General features: G+C 40.5%; 1 protein-coding gene across 2 annotated transcripts in view; it reads right to left on the bottom strand.

Annotated features, from left to right (window-relative positions):
* Positions 1 to 15,757, bottom strand: part of LOC122555264 (NXPE family member 3-like) — a 31,159-nt gene that overhangs the window by 2,942 nt on the left and 12,460 nt on the right. For both annotated transcript variants that reach the window (XM_043701083.2, XM_043701084.2), the window contains exons 3-5: positions 12,692 to 13,479; positions 8,570 to 8,643; positions 1,462 to 1,671 (exon numbers count right to left, since the gene is read on the bottom strand). In XM_043701083.2, coding sequence (XP_043557018.2) covers positions 1,462 to 1,671; positions 8,570 to 8,643; positions 12,692 to 13,479 — 1,072 coding nt within the window. The remainder of the gene's footprint in view (positions 1 to 1,461; positions 1,672 to 8,569; positions 8,644 to 12,691; positions 13,480 to 15,757) is intronic.

Genomic DNA, 15,757 nt, shown 5'->3' with positions numbered 1-15,757 from the left:
TACAGTGGTAGTGAGCCTACTTGTGAATGAGGGAGCCTGGTTCAGTCCCATTTTGCTCCAGATGTGTGTTATAACATCTCAACTCTGAAGAGATTGATTAGGAAAATATCTGTTCTCCAAAGAATGCAGTGAACTGAGAAATGTAAAATACATAGAAGATAAGGAATAATTGGATTAGTGTGTTAAGAACTATTTTACCACCATTTGCACATCATGCAAATGGACTGTGGAATGGTTCAAGAAGGAAGTTTACAAGACCCCTCTCACTCAACCTGGTGCATTAAATGTTGGCCTAGCCAGCAATGCCCACGTCCCATGAATGAATGAAAAAAAGGCAGCTGTGCAGATAGATTAAATTATATCACCATCTGCATATCCTTAGTGTTATAGAATGTTTTCATTTGCTGTTATGTATAAGCAATTTGAAAAAACTTTCTACACCATTTGGGGAAGCATAGAAGCTTACGTGTTGAAATGTAAGGCCTTTTCTAATATTGAAGATGCTGGGTTATAAAAACTAAAGTTCTACAGTGGCATATTTAATGGCTGGTGCATTTGCAGAATTACAAGTTTATTTGGAAGCAAGTTTAATAACTACAAATAGGAATTCATTATGGGAAATGGTGGTGGACAATTGCAACAAAATTTTGCCACAGAAACTAAGATGATCGACAGGAGGTACAAGATTTCTAATGAGAGATGTAATGTAAGAACAGTTATGCCAGGTTCAGAATGTTAACTCTGTTTCGCTTTCCAGACCTACTGAGTTTCTCCAGCATTCCCTGTATTTATTTCAGGTTTCCAGAATCCACAGCACCTTGCTTTAATTTGAAAATTTTTAATGTACTATTGTTGATTATAGAATCCCAGAAATGTCAATGCAGGAGGATGTCATTTAACCCAGCATTACCATCTCCATGCCAACGTTATTAATTCGAATCCTATTTTCCAATATTTTACCCTGCACATTGGCTATTTATCTTTTTATATAATCATGAGCAAATGAGTACAGAAACAAGGAACTTGGCAGGTCTATTTGCATATGTTTATTCATAAATCTTCTAACTAGAGTTACTTGTCAGGAATTTAGAATTAGATTTTTCCAGTTGAATTCAATGGAAATAAAACTCTGAAGTGATGGACAACACGTAGTTGATTTGTCATCAACCATTTTATACTGTTTCCTTAAAAGGTTATCCACATTATATGTAATCATTTATTCTGCTCAACTCAAAATCATTTTATTTGTACTCAACCTATTTACAAACTATGGTATATGGATTTTGCCCAAAAGTGTATTGTGCACAAATGACAATTCACCAAGATTCATAAATTTAAATACTCGAGTAAATAGATGCTGATTGAGAAGTTTATGATATTTGCTTGAGATTGAGTTATAAATAACATGTAAAGCAGATTTCAACACAATACAAAAATGTCAGAGCAATAGCTGAGCCTAACCTGACACAAATTCAGTCAAATATTCAAACCACTGGCGGATAGTAGAATCTCCAAGAATATAAACATTTTTCCCACGGAGACAGTCTGTGATAACTACAGGAGTGTCAAAACGTCGGATGTTACAGCTTGTTGACATCCATTTGTCCTGATAATAAAATCCAGCTGGTGAAAGCAACGGCTTGCCGGGGACACATTCTCTGAGATCTTTACCTGAGAATTGGAAAGGCAAGACTGAAACATGAGCTAAGATACGTAAACACTAATACAGGCCTTAAACATACATATGAGTAGAGAATGAAAAATATGTAACATTCAAGACTAAAGATTTTCAATTGGAAATTCTCAACCACCCTAGTATTGTGCATTTAAAGCAATAGGTAGCAATGTCTAATTAGTAGCTATATGTTCAGATAAATGGCTGGCAAGGCATTTTCTAAACTCCTCCACATTTTAAGAAAAAACTTATTCGGAAAGCTTAGAGACCACAGTGAGCTCACTGCCTGTCATGAGAAAACTGAAAATAGGAAATCTGACCATCGGAATACACTGGAATAATTGTTTACTTCTTGGAAACTGTTTAAACAAAACACCCCAAAAGATGTACATGCTAAAACAAATGCTTATTTTAAAATCAGGTATGTATTTCACACAAGCGTCCATTGTTTTTCAATCTTTGGACACTTTGGCTCTGTCTTTAGTGACTTGCCACCACCTACTCCTAGTCACATTCTAGTGTGGCATCACTTCCATTCCATGGAAAATACCTGATCCGAAGCATTCAAACACAGTCATAGTGTCATTCTTTTGAAGTAGGCCACTTGGCCTACTACCATCCATCTCCCCAGAAAGCATTCAAGTCAGTCTCACATTTCAGCTTTGGATGACGAAATCTGTGTCACCATTGCCTCATTGACTGAGAGAGTTTGAGGATTTTTGGTCCCATTGTATCTTATTGAGATAGCAAGAGGATAATGAAAGAGGTATGGAGGCAGAAGATGGTGTAAAGTTCTTTTCCACAAACCCCCTTGTCAATTTGTCCAAAACCCTAAATCTGCGTCACCTAGTACTTTGTCAGCTAATATGAACAACTTTTAATCTACCATATCTAACCTTGTCATAATCTTGTACATCTCCATCAAATCTCTCTTTTATTTTCTTTGCTCCAAGGAGAATAATCCTAGTTTCTCCACTGTCATTCACAGAACAATTCTGGGTAAACCTACTCTGTACCTTTTCAAAGAACATGCCTTTTCTTTCTTTGTCAATCCCTCTGAAATGTACTTTTGATTATTCGACTTCCAGCCATGGCTATTTTGCATCCATGATTCAGTAAAGCCTATTTCAACTTATTTACCATATATACTTGTGTAAAGGTTGAAATTTGAAGACTTTTTTTATAAGCTGAAATTAGGGGGTTGACTAACACTCAAGGTATTGTTTTCGAGGGGATGAAATTCAAGGGGATGAAATTCATGCTCGGTATGAGTCAAAAAATAGACGAACAAGAGCTAGGTTTCTATATGAAATAATAAACAACAAAAGAAAAAAAACTTATGGTCATTATTGAATATTTGTCTACAAAATAACTGTCTCCATTCTGCTTGCTACAGTGGAATGGTACAGTGGTTCCCCCCGTATCCCTGGGGGATATGTTCCAAGGAGAAAGTGAGGTCTGCAGATGCTGGAGATCAGAGCTGGAAATGTGTTGCTGGAAAAGCAAGCAGGTCAGGCAGCATCCAGGGAACAGGAGAATTGACGTTTCGGGCATAAACCCTTCTTCAGGAATGAGGAATGTTTGTCCAGCAGGCTAAGATAAAAGGTAGGGAGGAGGGACTTGGGGGAGGGGCTTTGGAAATGCGATAGGTGGAAGGAGGTCAAGGTGAGGGTGATAGGCCGGAGTGGGGTGGGGGCGGAGAGGTCAGGAAGATGATTGCAGGTTAGGAAGGCGGTGCTGATTTCGAGGGATTTGACTGAGACAAGGTGGGGGGTGGGGAAATGAGGAAAGTGGAGCAGTCTGAGTTCATCTATTGTGGTTGGAGGGTTCCCAGGCAGAAGATGAGGCCCTCTTCCTCCAACCGTCGTGTTGCCATGGTCTGGCGATGGAGGAGTCCAAGGACCTGCATGTCCTTAGTGGAGTGGGAGGGGGAGTTAAAGTGTTGGGCTACGGGGTGGTTGGGTTGGTTGGTCCGGGTGTCCCAGAGGTGTTCTCTGAAACAGCAACACTGGCACCACCCCCCACCTTTTCCTCCGCTACATCGATGACTCCCACGAGGAACTTTCTTTGAACATGCACGAGGGCCAGTACATCGTTTCTGAGATATGGGGCCCAAAACTGTGCACAGTACTCCAATTGTGGTCTGATCAGAGCCTTATAGAGCCTCAGAAGTACATCCCTGCTTTTAGATTCATGTCCTTTCAAAATAAATACCATCATTGCATTTGCCTTCCTTCCTACTGATTCAACCTGCAAGTTTACCTTGAAAGAATTCTGCACTAGAACTCCCAAGTCTCTTTGTACTTCAGACTTCTGAATTTTCTTCCCAAGTCCATGTCCATGTCTCTATTCACACTTTCGGACATTGTACTCCATCTGCTACTTCTTTGCCCACTCTCCTAACCTGTCTATATCCTTCTGCAGCCTCCCTGCCTCCTCAGTGCTACCTGTCCCTCTATTGATCTTTGTATCATCTGCAAACTTAGCCAGAATGCCCTCAGTTCTTTAATCTAGATTGTTAATGTATAAAGTGAAATTATATGGTCCCAACACTGAGCCTTGCAGAACTAGTCACCGGCTGCCATCCTGAGAAGGACCCTTTTATCCTCACTCTCTGCTTTCTGCTGGACAGCCAAGCTTCTATCCATGCTACTACCTTGCCTCTAACACTGTGAGCCCTTATCTTACTCCTGTCCGGCATCTCCTGTCCGGCACCTTGTCAAAGGTTTTCTTGAAGTCCAGGTAAATAGTATTTATTGACTCTCCTTGGTCTAACCTGCTTGTTACTTGCTCAAAGAATTCTAGAAGATTTGTCAGGCATGACTTCCCCTTGATGAAACCATGCTGATGTTGTCCTATTTTACCATGCACTTCCAAGTATTCAGAAATCTCAACCTTCACCAGGGCCTTACTCATGACCAAGGTTAGGCTAATCGGTCTGTAATTTTCTGTCTTTTGCCTTACTCCCACTTTAAACAGCGGTGTCACATTAGCAATTTTCCAGCCCTCTGTGACCCTTCCTGATTCTAGTGATTCCTGAAAGATTACCACTAATACTCCCATTATCACTTCAGCTATCTCCCTTAGAACTCTGGGTACATCTGGTCCAGGTGATTTATCCACCTTCAGGCCATTCAGTTTTTCTAGCACCTTCTCTTTGATGATGGCAGCCATGCTCAGCTCTGCCACCTCTCTATCTTTAACTTTTTGGATGTAACTATTATCTTCATCAGTGAAGACTGATGCAAAGTAATTATTCAATTCCTCAGCCATTTCCTTGTTTTCCACCACTACTATCTCTCCAGCATCATTTTCCAGTGGCCCAATGTCCACTTTTGCCTCTCTTTTGTCCTTTTATACATCTAAAGACAATTTTACAGTCTTCCTTTATATTATTGGCTAGCTTACCCTCATATTTAATCTTCTCTCTCCTTAATTCTTTTTTTGTTGCCCCCAATTGGTCTTTGTAAGCTTCCCAATCCTCTAATTTCCCACTGCCCTTGGTCACATTACATGCTTTCCCTTTTGCTTTTATGCTATCCCTGACTCCCTAGTCTGCCAATGGTTGCCTCATCCTCCCTGTACCATACTTCTTTTCCCTTAGAATGAATCTCTGCTGTGTCTCCTGAATTACTCCCAGAAACTCCTGCCATTACTGTTCCATTGTCTTTCCTGTTGGGCTCCTCTCCCAGTCAATTCCACCCAGCTCCTCCCTCATGCCTCTGTAGTTGTCTTTATTCAGCTGTAATACTGTTACCCCTGATTCTATCTTCTCCCTCTCAAATTGCAGCGCAAAATCAATCATATTACGATCACTGCCTCCTAAGGGTTCCTTCGCCTTCAGCTCCCTGATTAAGTCTGCCTCATTGCACAACACTAAATCCAGTATTGCCTGTTCCCTATTGGGCTCCATCACAAGCCGCTCCAAAAAGCCATCTCATTGACATTCCACAAATTCCTTTTCTTGCAATCCACTACCAACCTGATGTTCCCAGTTCATCTGCATATTGAAATCCTCCATGATCACTGTAACTTTGCCTTTCCTACACATCTTTTCTATCTCCTGGTGTATCTTGTGCCCCAGCTCCTGACTACTGTTTGGAGGCCTGTAGGTTTAAATTTTAAATGTTTATTGAATTCCTCCCCACCCCAGTTCTTTTTTTATGACTGTGACTTAGTATTCCAAGCTACCTAGCCAGAAGAAATGTTTTCTCAGAATGTTCTTTGTCAAACTCTTTAAGAATGTTTAAGGGGCTTGATTGGCAGGTGGGTGAGGGCATTCAGTTAGCTACCCAACTGAATGAGTCTTAACCCATCTATAAACAGCTTGAATTCTACACTTTTTCCTATACTTTATTTTGGTAATGCATATTATATTCTTATGTTTCTATTCCAATTCAGATGTCAGGCCTGAAATCCATGTAGTTAACTAGCTTAATGATATTCAGCAGAAGATTCCAACCATTGCAACAGCCTAACTTCAACAATTTTTTGTCAGCGTCAGGAAAGTGAGTGAGATGGTAGGATGAGCTTGGTGTTGGGTGGGTGTTGCGGGAGGGGATTGGATGTGGTATGGTTCCGATTGGGTATAAGGGTAATGGTTGGGTGTTGAATATTGGGACAGTAGTCAGGGTGCTGTCAGATGTTGTGGATGTACGTTTTGATGCCCTAGATAGTTTGAGGTTGAGCAGGGATTGATCAGATGATTGGGAAGTGGTAGAGTGGGGTGGGGCAAGTTCAATGCTGGCTTTAACAGTGATTGGGTATCAGATTGGTCAGTGTGAGGGATTGGAGCTATGCTTGCTGTGGATCATAAAAAGGAATTCAGGCTTGTGTACTGATTAAGATTGTTGCTGCACTTTTCAAGTTCCATCATGTTAATTTTAAATGCTTGGTTGAATGGTAGTTGGTTAGCTCAGTTGTCTGGACAGCTGGCTTGGGCCACTAGTAAATGCCAACAGTGTGGGTTCAATTCCTGCACTCACCAACCTCAACATAAAGGTCCTGCCTTCTTGACATCACCAGAGGCATGGTGATCCTCAGGCTAAGCACAACGCCTGGAGACTCCTCCTTTATTGTTTGTCATGTAGTCCTTTTGTAACAAAAGCTTGCTCATCTTCCAAATCCTCATCGTTCGAAAATGATTCTTATTTTTCATTTGTACTGAGCCAACCCAGCTATGTCTTTGTGCCACCTCTTCACATTCCTCTCGCATTTACTTTCCAATTTAACTTTGTAATATCAGCAAAACTGTACAGGTTATATTTAGTTGCTCATTTAATACCTCACTCTTGTTTATATGTAACTGTGGCTCAGGTAGTGGCCCTTGCTGTAGAGGAGGCCTCATTCCTGATGAAGTGCTTTTGCCCGAAACATCGATTTCCCTGTTCCTCAGATGCGGCCTGACCTGCTATGCTTTTCCAGCACCACTCTAATCTAGACTCTGATCTCCAGCATCTGCAGTCCTCACTTTTGCCTTGCTGTATAGAGCCAGTTACAGCCTGGCAACCCAGAAATGCTTCTCCCCCTCACAGTTTTCTGCCTATTAACTGATTCAAGCTAATAAATAGCTACCCAACTGAATGGGTCCTAGCCCATCTATAAACCGCTTGACTTCTGCACTTTTTTTCTATACTTTATTTTGGTAATACACATTATATTTTTATGTTTCTGTTTCAATTCAGATGTCAGTCCAGAAGTCCATGTAGTTAACTAATTTAACAATATTCAGCAGAAGATTCCAATAATTTCAACAGCCTAACTTTAACAATATTTTGTCCACGGGTAACATTATGACCCTCCGGTTTCAATGTAAAATTTGAAGTGACTATACCCAGTCAGATCCTGAGTGTCATTATGCTGGTTCTGAATTTTTTTTAAAATTCCTCTCCAAATGTGTTACTACATCGCTCTGGAGTAGGAGAGGCTCAAACCCAAGCCTTCTAGATCAGAAGCAGGAACACAACCAGTGTTACACGAGAGGCTCTGTGTCTGATTCTGACACTACAGAAAGCAAATGAGAGCATTGTTTCGCAGGATGCCTGCCTTCCATATCAAGTCAATTATTGGCCAGGGTTTAGTGCTCTGTGGACTAAGTGATGTCGCATGGCAGTTTCAGGGACAATTAACTCACTGTGTCAAGAACGTTCACTCGACTGAGCACTAATTAGGTACTGTGCGGACTTGTTCTTCACCTTTACCGCCACTGTTACAATTACATAGCAACAAGAAGAAAGAAGGCATTACTTCGCCTTTTTACTTTTACTGCACTCCCATCTCAAGCTGTCCCCAGAGGGCTGATTAAATCCAATTCATTGTATGTGATGCTGTAGGGATTCTACAGTAACAATAGGCGCACTGTAACTGTGTTACTCAAATGAATGCAAACTTATCAAGATTCGATTCCCTACAATGTGGAAACAGGCCCTTCAGCCCAACTAGTCCACACTGACCCTTCAAAGAGCAACCACCCAGACCCATGCCCCGACATTCACCCTGACTAATGCACCTAACACTACAGCACATCCAATTCAGCTGACCTGCACATCTTTGGACTGTGGGAGAAAAGCCACACAGACACGGGGAGAATGTGCAAACTCCACACAGAGAGTTGCCCGAGGCGGGAATTGAACCTGGGCCCCTGGTGCTATGAGGCAGCAGTGCTAACCACTGAGCCACTGTGCCACAAGATTTGTCGAAAAGCACCCTATTCACACTAAAGAAGTTATAAAAGATGATTATGCTCAGTAGATAATAAATGAGGTAACTGACTAAATTATACTTAAACAAGAGAGCCGTTCATGTTTAAGTGTTCGCAAAGAACTACCTCATGTTCCATCTAATATCTGACACTGCCTATCCCCTCATCAGCATAGTAATTCAGACTTCTCTTACCTGCATGGGGTGAAGGCTTTACAGTTACATGAGCCAGGCCACTGGGCAATATGGGCTTCTTGACATTGACCTGACTGAAAATATATGATTGTTATTATTGCATGTTTCATCTTCATGGAAAGAATTATTAGCTTGTATGATTGGAAAATGATCGTATTTAAATTATAAATCAAATAGTTTGACTCTGATTAGTCAGGGCATTGTCTGAGAAATGAACCAGTGAATGGCTGCTAACTAGTTTGTAGTGGTGAAATGGCTCAGCGTGTGTATATGTTCTTTTTATCTGGAAAGAATGGGGGTCCCTTGAATTAATGTATTTAACTTCTGGTATTGTGTCTGTGACACCACTGTGAACTCGGATGGCTGTAATTGTCAGCATAATTCTCTGCACATTCAAGATTCTCCAGAAAAAGAACAATGACAAAATCACATCTAATGTGATCCTTCCAGTATGGTGGTGGGTAGGGCTTCTGACTTCTGGGCTCAGCCATTCCATCCAGTTTTCATTTCATTGCTTTTCTTTTTTCTCTCTTTTCTTGTGTTTTTTTTCCCCTCTTTTTGTCATTTATTTTACTTATCCCTCCTGGTGATGACGGAAGAGGTGCATTTGGGTTTCCAGTGGCATCTGAGCCCAGCACAGATTCGTGGAGGTGGTGAGAGGTTGAGTTTGGGTCCAGGATGAAATCTGGCACCATCAGCAGTGGTTGCATTGACGAGTTGGGCACGATACAGACTCATGGCCGTGGTGGAGTTGGGTTTATACCAATGCGGTACCCAGTAGCATCTGCTTTGGTGTGGTCCATCAGGGGCTCATGATAGTGAGATGGTGGGATGGCGTCCAAGATTGGCAACTTGCATTCTGGTAGTGGCTGTGTGGCAAAGGGTACTTGAGCCTGGCCACCAGGCCTATGGCCCATGATGGAACACTTAATAAGCAGGACTGTAAAGGCGAACACTTCTTCTTTAGTTCTTCATTTTTCTGCCTTAATATTCTGTGTTTTGGTTTATTTTTCTGTGCTTTAAGATGGTGCCAGATGATGGCCACACCATACAATATAACCCTTCTCATTGTATTTTGTAACAAAAAAATAAATCAAATCATGTTAGATGCTGTGTTGCAAGTTTTGCAATCTCAGCCATGTTGTGTGTGGTCAGTACCTCACCTGTTTGCGAATAGCCAAAGGGCATGCTATTTTATATGATCTGCCAGGCTTTGGGATGTACAGCATCACATTGTTGAGTTAAGTGATTGAGGGCAGGCATGGAGAGGTTTTGTTCAACTGCCATCACAACATCTTCAAAAATTCTGCTCTCTTTGGTCTGCAGCAGGTTGTGCAAATTTAGTGGCCATGCTATAGGTGTCAGAATAGCATTCTTGTCCATGAACCAAGAAGTTGTGCAGCCCCAGCACTTGAACAAAGCACTTGGTGGAGATTGTTGCTTTTCAGAGATGTTAAACCAAGCCCCTTCACATACTCTCAAAACTGAAATAGAAGAGTCCATGGAAGAAAAGGATGTCTATCTGTGTCCTGCTTGATATTGATCCTTTAATCAGCATCACTGAAACATGATCCACTTATTTAGTTCTTTGCTTTTGTCGAACATTGTAGTGTTCTAATATTGGTATCACATTTCATTACATTGCAAAAGCAATTTCTGCACACAAATATCTAAGACACTTTGTTGGCTATGAATTTATTTGAGTTGTCCAAGGATGGAAAATGTGCTATATAAAAGATAGTGTTTCTTAATTACTCATCAGATCTAGGCATCACTGACTGGCCAGTGCTGGTGAGCTACCTTCTTGGACTTCTGCCACACTTTGATATAGGTAAACTCCCAACAATGTTTGGGAGGGAGTTCTAGGAATTTGACTCAGTTGACACGAAAGGAGTGGTAAGATATCTCCAAGTTAGGAAAGTGAATGGTTTTGGGGAAACATGCAGGAACTTAGTGGTGGTGCCCTATTTATTTACTGCTATTATCCATCCATTTGGTTGTAGTTATGGATTTACGAGGTACTGTCTAAGAAGCCTTTGTGAATTTCTGCAGTTATCTTACAGACCGTACATTGTGCGTCGTTGGTGGAGTAAGTGATTGGCTGTGGATGTGGTTTCAATCAAGCATATTGCTTTGTCTTGGAGAATCAGGTTTTTTAACTGTTGTTGGAATTGCATTCATTTGGGCAAATGGAGAATATTCTATCACACTCATGATTTGTCTTGTTGATCATGATTAGGCTTTGCATAGTCAGGTGGTGGGATATGTGCTGCAGGATTCCTAATCTCTTACCAGTTCTTGTAACCATGATATTTTTATGGTTAGTCCAGTTCACTTTCTGCTCAATGGAAAGCCCCAGGTTGCTGATGGTGAGATTCAGCAATGGTATTACCATGCAATGTTAAGGATACAATAGTTATATTCTCTCTTGTTGTCTGTCACTTGTCTTGTGTGAAAGTTACTTGTCATGTATCAAAACAAGCCTGGATATCATCCAGCTCTTGCTACATTTGGACATTGTCTGATTGATATTAGACTAACAAGATTGGAATTCAAATGCAGAGTTCAAATGCAAGTTTCAGAGCTACATACTATAAATCTGTTGGTTTATGATTTAGCTTCAGAACCATAATTACTCAAGCTGTATTTAGTTGAAAAGTCTCAAATGGACTCAGTCTAATGCTGCTCCATGGAAGGATATCTTCAACTGCTGCCTTTTTAAATTCATTTACAGGATGAGGGTATTCCTGGATAGGCCAGCATTTATTTCCCATCACACATGGCAGTTGAGAGTCAACCAAATTGCTGTGGGTCTGGAGCCACGTGTAGGCTAGACCAGGTAAAGATAGCAGATTCCTTCCCTAAAGGACATTAGTGAACAAATGGGTTTTTCTGATAATCAACAATGAATTCATGGTCATCATTAGACTCTTAATCCCAGTTTTTTATTGAATTCAAATTCCACCATCAACCGTGATAGGATTTGAACCAAGTCCCCAGACATTTCCTAGGTCTCTGGGGATTAATAGTCCAGTGATGATAGTGACATTTTCACTTAATAGGCAACTTTTAAAGTCTCTGAAATGCCCTTGGATGGTGCAATTGCATGTTCTATTGTTAGAAGAACAGTCACTACATTCTCATTGCCAATGAAATCGGATCAGTAATAAATGTGGTCATCCCATCAATGTCTTCATTCTGACCATAGCCAGCAATTAACTGTAAGAAAAAAGGTCAAGAATGCCCACATGAACAGGCCCAGGAGGTTAGAGGTTGGAACATTTTTGAGTTAAGGACAGGGGGTGGAATAGAGGAAGAGTGCCTGAGTGATTTTACAGAAGAAGGTTTGAAAGAAGGGTGAAATTTGTTAAATTTTCTTGTTAAATTTTCAATGTATGCTTAACTCAGTGAAATTATTTGACTGTCAAATAAATCTTCTCTGTAGCTCCTGTGCAACTCCTGTCCGTAAGCAGATTTGAAACAAAGGGATTGTGAAGGAGGGTGTTTTGAATTAATAGTAAAATTAGCCAGATTTGAGACTGCAGCCAAAGTGTTCTATCTTGCCTGACACGGGTCTTTCCAAACATATGTATACTAGTCAGTGAGTGTGGAAGCTGAGGATCCTATTTCAAAAGGTAAAAACTGTTAAAATTAGAAACACTAATTGTTTAGAAAGCGGGCAGAAATTTCAGGTTCCTTCACCTATTCTACAGTTATATGTAAGTGATCTTTGGTGACCTGTGATTCGATTAAAAAAAGCTTACCTGTCTCTTAAATTAATAAAACCCCCAATTAAATATAACATAAATGTAATACTCTAAGATTTTCAATATTGGAATTTTGAATTGAATTCTAGCTCTGTTATTACAAAGTTAAAAATCACACAACACCAGGTTATAATCCAACAGGTTTATTTGGAAGCACGAGCTTTTGGAGCGCTGCTCCTTCATCAGACAACCACCTGAAAGCTAGTGCTTCCAATTAAACCTGTTGGACTATAACCTGGTGTTGTGTGATTTTTAACTTTGTACACCCCAGTCCAATACTGGATTCTCCAAATCATGTTATTATGAAGGTCACAGAAAGGAAGATAGAGGACATAAAAGTTAAAAAAAAGCATACCTTTGGAAATAATGACCTTCTTCTCCTTCTAAAAGGTTCTGCTCATAGCCCGCCATAATATGGTTGATACGAGCAGAGCAGGGAAGCTCCTTTGGTTTGTAACAGAACCAAGGCTCCCCAGTCCTGACATCAGTAAAGTTACAGAGTGGTTGAGATAGAGACAAACAAAGATTACACACAGTGGTCTCGGAGACAGCTCCTGATTTGAAGGTACTTTTAAAATATACTCTCTCTGGCCGTTCCTCACGTAATCTTTTAAGTACTTGGATCCCTTCACTGGGATGAACCAGTAAAACAGAGACTTCAACTTTTCCCGGCCAAGATAAGTTAAAATTGATATAGTAAAATCCATTTTGGTTGTCTATAACTGTTCCTGCTGAACCAGCTTTTAAAGCTGGGGTGTGGATCCGAGCTTGGAGATAGTCACCCCCATATCGCTTTGGGTGACCATCAAAATCATACATCTGCAGCATCACTTGAAACTGATCCCCCACATAGAAAGTCTTTGCAGAATTTAAAATTACAAAGGGACTGTATGCTGGGTTGCTGCTTTTCTGAAAGGGCACAGCAGAGTTGGGTGGTTTTGGCCATTCGATCATTTTCATAAGGAACGTTCCCTCTGATCTTTCTTCAGGGGTGAAGCTGTGATTCTGGTAGCCACATTGCACCAGTCTTTCTGTCCAGAGATCCCTCTTGGGCTGCATTTGTTGCTTCTCTCTGGAGTTAAGTTTGGGAAGTGGGTAAATCCTCCAGTTCTGGTTTGACTCATCTATTGAAGCATTATGATTCTGTGTAAAAGAGCAACTTTTTAAATAATCTGTACATAATAATTTCTATTTCCTGTTTTAGTGACTACTTTTCAATGCTTTTCAATTGTGTCGCAACAGATTGGGGTTCATCGTTAGGATTTGAGCAGTTTGCATTTCAGATTCATGATTTGAACAGGTTTAGACAGATCCAGTCTGAGATTTGGACAGCTCTGAATAGATTTGGGATGCGATAAAGCCCAATAGAATTAAATTCTTGCAGGTTGGTGTTCTCGATCTTTAAATAAAACGTAAGTGAGACAATTTGTTTAATTTCAGTGACTTGTGGTTGATTAAATTAAAAGTGACAAAATAGCTAAAGAGGTTCTGAGATTTGAAGATGATTCTCAAATTTGCCAAGAAAGTTTAGAAGGAAAGAAAAAGGCCATACTTTTAGAATTAGCAAAGAAGTTAGATTTGGGTTTAACTAAAGACAAAAGTAAGCTGAAATTGTAAGAGAGTTACTCAAACACTTTGGTGTGTCAGAGATTCAGACAAGTGAGGGAGAGTTAGAAAAACTTGAATTGCAATTGAGAAGAATGAAGTCAGAAGATAAAGAGAGAGAAAGAGGAAGGAGAGAGGGAGAGAGAAAGAAAAAAAGGGACAGAGAGGAAAAAGAGAAAGAGAGAAGTTTCTTAGCTGAGCAAAAAGAGAGAGAATTTGAACTTGAAAAGTTGCAACTTAGTCAGCAAAGTAAGTTAACAGGATGGGGATGAAAAGAGTAATGACATTTACAAATATGTCAAAACTCTGCCACATTTTGATGAGGAAGATGTTAAAGCCTTTTTTATTTAATTTGAAGAATTGGGTAGACAGATGGGGTGGTCCAAGGATTTAGGGGTAATGCTAGTTCAGACTAAACTGGTAGGCAGACCTAGTGAGGTGTTTGCCGTACTGTCAGATGAGGCGTCAAGAGATTATGAAGAGATCAAACAGGCTATTTTAAGTGCTTGTGAATTGGTAGCAGAAGCATATAAACAGCAGTTCAAAAAGGTAAAGAAGGAACCAGGTCAGACTTATGTTGAGTTTGAATGGATTAACCATGGTCATTTTGATAGATGGGTGTGTGCTTTAAAGATAAATAGGACCCATGAGGCTCCAAGAGAGATTATTCTGCTGGAGAACTTTAAAAATTCACTTTCAGAGATGGTAAGAATTCATGTGGAAGAACAGAAAGCTCAGGAAGTGAGAAGAGCAGCAGAATTAGCAGATGAGTACATGATGGTGCATAAGACAAGCTTCTGGCCAGAATTTTGTCCTGTGAGGGACAGAAGTTGGGAGAAGAGGAGATCCTATACTACGAAACCAAAAGTAGAGAACACTGGTGTTTACTAGTGTTAAATAAGGTTTAAAAAAAGAGGTTGGAAAGGAGGTGAAAGGCCTCACTGTGATAAAGTGGGATACATCAAGTCACAACGCTGTTTATTAAAGAAAAGCACTGTGGGTAAAGATCTGGCAAAAGAAGCTAAGCCAGTGTCATTAATGAAGGTAGGAAAGCAAACCCCAAGAAGAGCTGAAGAGCTGCAGGACAGCACACAGCCTAGACAGGGGCTGTGATTGGAGTTAGTACCTGATCACTATAAAGAATTCGCCTCTGTGAGTAAAGTTCACTCAGAAAGAACAGGGGGAGAAAGGTAGGAAGTTATAATTTTGAGAGATACAGGATCTAATGAGTTGTTGATAGTAAGGGACGAGTGAATTTGCACTCTTTCTGATTTGTTACCTGAGAGTGTGGTAATTTGTAGGATTTACAGACAGAAATTTAGCGTTCCCCTATGTAAGATCAGGTTGGAGTGCCACCTCAAGACTGGGGAAGTTACAGTGGGAGTGATTGACAGAATATCAGTACCAGGAATCCAGTTTGTTCTTGGAAATGATTCAGTAGGCTCCAAGGTGGGAGCGACACCCTTTGTTGTTGAGAAACCCAAGGAAGACCAAGAAACCAAGGAGTTATAATAGAAATATCCTGATATTTTCCCAAATTGTGTTGTAACCAGATCCCACTATCATAGGTCACAGCACGAAGCAAAAAATAAGGAGAAAGATGAAGGAGTTGTGGTTCAGTTAGCGGACACCCTGTGTGAAATAATGGTGCAGGAAAAACCTGAACAGGCAGGGGGTCAGACAGAAGAGTTTAGTCCTGAGAGGCTAAGGGATTTGCAACAGAAAAAGATGACAATAAAAGATATATATGTGGATGCGTACTCTGAAAGAGGATATTCCTGAGGGTTATTACCTGAAAGATAGAATCCTAAGACAG

This window comes from Chiloscyllium plagiosum, unplaced genomic scaffold (assembly GCF_037043375.1).
Source record: "Chiloscyllium plagiosum isolate Xiang-an unplaced genomic scaffold, Cpla_swu_hap1 HiC_scaffold_12, whole genome shotgun sequence".
NCBI lineage: Eukaryota > Metazoa > Chordata > Chondrichthyes > Orectolobiformes > Hemiscylliidae > Chiloscyllium > Chiloscyllium plagiosum.
This window is presented reverse-complemented; position numbering and strand designations above follow the sequence as displayed.